Source organism: Poecilia latipinna, unplaced genomic scaffold (assembly GCF_001443285.1).
Source record: "Poecilia latipinna isolate Pla-1442-1.1 unplaced genomic scaffold, P_latipinna-1.0 Scaffold2854, whole genome shotgun sequence".
Classification (NCBI taxonomy): domain Eukaryota; kingdom Metazoa; phylum Chordata; class Actinopteri; order Cyprinodontiformes; family Poeciliidae; genus Poecilia; species Poecilia latipinna.
Window position 1 is genome coordinate 62,359 of NW_015115470.1, and position 6,000 is coordinate 68,358.

General features: G+C 36.9%; 1 protein-coding gene across 2 annotated transcripts in view; it reads left to right on the plus strand.

The window, feature by feature from the left end:
- The window catches only part of LOC106939392 (insulin-degrading enzyme), a 28,908-nt gene extending 23,190 nt beyond the window's left edge, over positions 1 to 5,718 (plus strand). For both annotated transcript variants that reach the window (XM_015021774.1, XM_015021773.1), the window contains exons 20-25: positions 401 to 568; positions 1,620 to 1,892; positions 3,124 to 3,185; positions 3,750 to 3,822; positions 3,905 to 3,972; positions 4,592 to 5,718. In XM_015021774.1, the coding sequence (XP_014877260.1) occupies positions 401 to 568; positions 1,620 to 1,892; positions 3,124 to 3,185; positions 3,750 to 3,822; positions 3,905 to 3,972; positions 4,592 to 4,687 (740 nt within the window). In that variant the 3' untranslated portion in view covers positions 4,688 to 5,718. The remainder of the gene's footprint in view (positions 1 to 400; positions 569 to 1,619; positions 1,893 to 3,123; positions 3,186 to 3,749; positions 3,823 to 3,904; positions 3,973 to 4,591) is intronic.
- The last annotated feature ends 282 nt before the right edge of the window (positions 5,719 to 6,000 follow it).

Consider the following 6,000-nt stretch of genomic DNA (forward strand, 5'->3'; position numbering starts at 1 on the left):
TCAACGTCGCCATGGTGACGCCGTGGCGCGTTTAAAGATCTGATTAAACTCGGTTCGGCCCAGAGGGACATGAGAGGATGTCAACCGGGTCACCGGGTCGGATCGGTATTGAATCAGGGAAATTCAACCAGAGGCAGAAAGCAGAAAATTCACAAACCTCTGAATTTTATCAATTTAGTTTTTAGTCAAGTAGCGCTGAAACGATTAACAGGATTAATCAAGATCAATCAATTGTATGTATGTAGATTTTAAAAAGTTCAACGCTAAGTATTTTTGAAGTACATTGAATTAGTAACCAAGTAAGTTTTTGAGGAAATGTTTGGATGTCATATTCAGTGAAAAGTGAGCAGAACTGTAAGTATTAGCTTTATAAGTGTGTTTGTCTCATGTTTTCTCTCAGGTGGCTGGTATGTTTACCAGCAGAGAAACGAAGTTCACAACCACTGCGGCATCGAGATCTACTACCAGACGGACATGCAGACCACCAACGACAACATGCTGCTGGAGCTGTTCTGCCAGATCATCTCTGAGCCCTGCTTCAACACGCTGAGGACCAAAGAGCAGCTGGGTCAGCTCCCCTCACGTCCACCAGTGGACACGAGAAACGTTCATTTAAACACCACCTAACTCTGAATAAATACTCTGTTTAGTCAAATTAATCGCGATTAATCAATTGTCAAAATAATCGTCAACTAATTTAGTAATCAATTAATCATGAACTGGAGCATACAAACTTGAAAAATGCAGTTTGCTGAAAGAAAAACTCGCTCAGCATCATAATTAAGCCAAAACTGTAGAAATATATATATTTTACATTTAAGCTAAATAAAAATCAAAACTCCAAAATATTCCACCTCGGGTTACAGTTTTAGCTTAAATCCTAATGAACATTTAATACTAAAACTGGAAAACACTTCAAATATCCAAAATAGAGCAGAAACAACAAATAAAAGGAATTATGAAGTTTCTGCAAATTAAACTGTCCTCGTTGAGACCAAAACACCAAACTGGAGATTTTTTTTTTCCAGATTTTTTCTTTCTTTTTTTTTTTTTGGTAAAAAGAGGAAAAATGCAAAAACACAAAATTTTACAGAGTCAGTATCTTAGTAAACTTGAAATAAGACAAAGCTGATTTTTCAGTAACTTTCCAGCGATAAACAGGAGCTTTTTGTAAGTAAATAATTCCTTAATATTGATTAACAAGTATTGGTTCCAGTGGCAGATTAGTTCACTTATTAAAATACATTTTTCTCTTGTTTTAAGTGAAATAATCTGCCGTGGAACTAGAACTCGGTTGCTAAGCAACGGCCTGGGCTTGGCTGGCGTTGCTAGGAAACTGCGCAGGGACAGTTGACTGAACTTTTCCCTCAATATTAATGGCACTACTAACCTGAAACAAGCTGTAAAGTTACTTATAAGTTAGTTTTGTCTTATTTCAAGTGTAATAAAATATTTTCTTTAGAAACTAGACCAAAAGTATTTCACAAATAAATGGCACAAATGGAAATTATTGAGCTCATTTTAAGTTATAACGTGATTATTAATTGATTTATTGCTTGTAGTCATAACTAATCCACACGACTCCTAAAATAACCCTCAAACTCCGGCTGCCCTCTAAGGCTACATCGTGTTCAGCGGGCCCCGCCGAGCCAACGGGGTCCAGGGCCTGCGCTTCATCATCCAGTCGGAGAAGGCCCCCCACTACCTGGAGAGCCGGGTGGAGGCGTTCCTGCGCACCATGGAGAAGGCGCTGGAGGACATGAGCGAGGAGGCCTTCCAGAAGCACATCCAGGCCCTGGCCATCCGCCGCCTGGACAAACCCAAGAAGCTGTCCGCCGAGTGCGCCAAGTACTGGGGCGAGATCATCTCCCAGCAGTACAACTTCGACAGAGGTAATGAAAAGCTGCACCGAATTCAGCTTTAAGTCCTTCTTAGACTGGGCTAACAATAGAAAATGTTTTGAATCAAAGTGACCCAAATCCTCTCTTTCCTGAAGATGAATTTATTCAGTCGAGCCCAAATGAAACCCAAACTAGATGCAAAATTAACCCTTTCATGCATGAATTGATCCTTTGTGTCAGGATATTTTAAAACATTTTTTTTTTTCCTTAAGGCAAAAAAATGTAGAAAAAAATTTTTGTAAAAAAAAAAAGTTTTTTTTTTTCTTTTTAGGTGATCAACTGTAATTTTCTCCAAATACAAAGTTATTTGAAAAATCCATCAGTAGTACTGTTCTTTAGGGGTTATCTGATGTCACAATATTATTTTTTTACCTGCAAGAGTCGTCTACAGTAGAAGGAAGGACCGGGTCGCTTGGCGACGCTTTTTTGTCGTCGGCCATATTGGATTTAACAAAAATAATTTTTTGCATTTGCAGCGGATGGCCAGTAGTTGATAGTGGATTTTATGATCCATTAGTGTCCACTTCAGTGGTCTGTGTGCATTTATAACATAAAAATCCACAAGCACAAGAAAATGGCTTTTTGACTGCTGTCCACTGCAGTGACCACTATGCATGAAAGGGTTAAAGTAGTTGTAAGTAGTAGAAAAAAACAATAAAATTTGCTAGAAAATTTTGTTTTTAGATTAATATTTTACATTCTCTACAAAAAATTCAGAAATTTCTAAATTTCAAATGTATAAAATTTCTTTTGAAAATTTATCTCGAAAATGTCAGTTTTCTAGGAAATGGTGAGAAAAGTTGCTAGGAAAAAAAAAAAGTTTTAGACTAAAATTTTCCACAAAAAACAGTGGAAATTTCAAATGTCAAATTTTGTAGAATTTTTTTTCTACAAAATTTCTGAGTTTTTGGTGGAAATTTACTAGTTTGTTCTTTTTTCTATCTACAAAGTCCAGAATCAGGCTGAAGACAAACGAACGTCACACATCTCAGATTCTTATTTAGTTTAAAAAAGAAAAAAACATTTTGTGCAGTAGTGTATTTATCATATAAAACCACTAAAAAACATGAAAGTTTTTGTTTTTAATGTGTTTTAACTGAGTTTTCATGACTCAGTTAAAACAGTCACACTGTTGGATAAACAGTTTTTCTGCAGGTTTGCTGCTTTATGCAGTTCTAAATGCTTCAAGCTAATTATGTTTAAACTTCTGTTTGCCTTTCAGATAACATTGAAGTTGCTCATCTGAAGACATTGACTAAAGAAAACATAATGCAGTTTTACAGAGTGAGTAACATAATTGGTTTAAATTTAAACTCAGGCATTTTAAACCAGAGAGGGAAATAAATCCTTCAAGCACTTTTTACACTTCTGTATTTACCCTAGTTTAGGTCTTTATTTACTGTTATTTGTTTATATATATATATATATATATATATATATATTCATTTAAATGCTTATTTTACGTGATCTACAACTTGTTCAGCAGAACAAGTTGTAGATCTGTCGCTTGAAAAACATTTAAAATAAATTATTTATAAATGGATAAACTCCACGCAGTGACGGCTCCAGAAAATTTAATTACACCAGTAAAGTGTTAATCACTCATTTTCTCAGTGATTACACTCTAAAACAGAGTAGAATCACTAAAGGTTATTTTAAAAAGAAAAAATCAACTAAGTATTATAAAATAGTTAAGCTGTAACTGAAAGTTATTTGACAGTGGTTTCACTTTATGTTGGCAAATTTATCCCAAATCAGTTCAAACTGAATTTTCCGTATTTTTTTCAGTAATTTTATATATGCATTTAATGTTTTTTGTAATTAAAAAAGTTGATGCTCTGTTTGCAGGAGCGGCTCACAGTGGAAGCTGCAAAGAGACACAAAGTATCCGTTCACGTTCTGTCCAGAGAGATGGACTCCTGTGAGTCTCTGGAGGATTTCCTGCTTTTCTTTTCCATCCCTGTCGGCTTCGGTCGCCTTGACGTTTCGTTTCTGTGCAACAGGTCCGATAGTCGGAGAGTTTCCTGCCCAGAACGACGTCAACCTGGCCCCCGCTCCGTCCCTGCCTCAGGTAAACGACACCTCTGGTTCTCAGAGAATAACTTTTATTTTTCCACTGAAAATAAAACAGACTAACCTTTTCTGGATCCAGGCTAATTAGAATTAGCAAAATTATTTCTATTAGCTAAATACCAAAAAACTCTGACAACATTTTTTATTTATTTATTTTTTTGCGTGTAACTTTCTATATTAATCAAATTCCAGTCCGTTTGTCTGGAAAGTCTGTTTCGTTTGGGGAGGTATGAAAGCAGGAAGTGGACTACGACGCAGGGCATTCTGGGTAAATGAAACCAAAAAAACAAAGGTTTAGCGGTAGAAATGAATCGTGGTATTTTACAAACGACAAGAGAAATCCTACAACCTCTTAAATCTGACGCCACTACATTTTTGCTTGCATTTCGTGAAGAAGAAAGTTGCACTCGGTGTCTTTCAGAGGTTTTCATGTCGTTTCCTTCAGTGGTTTTTGGTGCAACGCCCCCACAGTGCAGGAGGGGAATAAGTTTTTCTAAAAATGTAACAAAAGTTGAATAAAATCTACCGGACCATCAGGTGTGAAAACAACCTTAAGCTATTTTTATTTTTGTTCCCACATCAAACGTTTTTTGTTTTTTTGTTTTTCTTCTTTTCAGCCGACGTTGATTCAGGACATGACGGAGTTCAAGAGGAGCCTGCCGCTGTTCCCGCTGGTGAAGCCTCACATCAACTTCATGGCCGCCAAACTGTGAGCGAGGCCGAAGAAGCTTCGCCTTCCTGAGGTTCCCCTGACCGTGTGTGTGTGGAATGTGTGCAGGCGACACGCCAATGCACCGGAAGAAGAGATGCTCAGTAAGCGAAGAACCCCCAAAGTTAGCTGTGGTCGTTTTTTAAACTAGCTGTGACAACCATAGCGGTCTCACCTCACTCTCTCGCTGCAGCGCTGCGTAGGCGAAGTAGAACCACGTTAACCAGAAACTTTATGCAGGAGCTTCACTTCACCACTAGGGGGTGCTTCCCAGTCCAAGTCAGTAGCTCTACCTACCAAGGCACTCCCACGTTTTATTCAAATGTACGCATTTTACGAAGCCTTATTCTGTAGTTTTTAAAGCTTGCTTGGTGAGGGAGTTTTATCTGTTGGCGCCCTCTGAGGAGACCTGAGTGAAGTCGGCACTGCAACTCAAATCCAACTAAATTGGCCTCAAACGTTTGTGCTGCCATCGTTTCAAAGATATTAGTAAATATTTACAAAATCTCTTTTCCACTGTAAGTTATAAAATTTGGACATCAGAGATCAGCTTGCTCCTCCTTACATTTGAACAAAAGTTATGTAAAATACAGTTTTTATGTTTCTGCTGCTAACATTGTTTGTGCTGCTTTCATTTTAAATGAATGTTTCCAGAGGTCAAAGGTTAATGGATCCCACCACCACATAAATTACAGTTCAGAATCTCTTTTCAGCTGTAATTTATGTAATTTGTACATTTTTTAAAGTCTCCAGACTCAACTGGATCCTCTCTTCACATTAAAATCAAAAATTTTAAAAATGTTACTTTGTGCTGCTTTCATTTTGAAGATATTGTTTCCAGAGGTCAAGGGTCAACCTACATGTACAACATTAAATTAAATGAAATGAATCAACTGTGCTACATTTACACAGCAAAAATGTTCAAAGATTTTTGTGGAGGTATAATCTTAAAAGTTTCCTGATGGCAGATCAACTTGATCTTCCTCCCATTTTTACAACTCAAACAAAATGTATATAATTTTAATGTTTGTGCTGCAAAAAGTTTCATTTGTGCCGTTATGATTTTTAAAATATTTTAAAAAAAAAATGTTTCCAGAGGTCACTTTGCTCCCAGCCGCCCAAAACTGATGCATTTGATGCATTTTTAAAAACATTTCTGCTGGTTTGTGCAGCAACAATTTTAAAGCTGCTAATGTTTCAAAGGTCAAAGGTTAGCCACAAAGTTAATTATTTTTTATTTGTGCTGCAGAAATTGTGCTGCTATAATTAAGATTTAAAAAAAAAGGTTTCCAGAGGATGTGCGCCACTCCCCACATT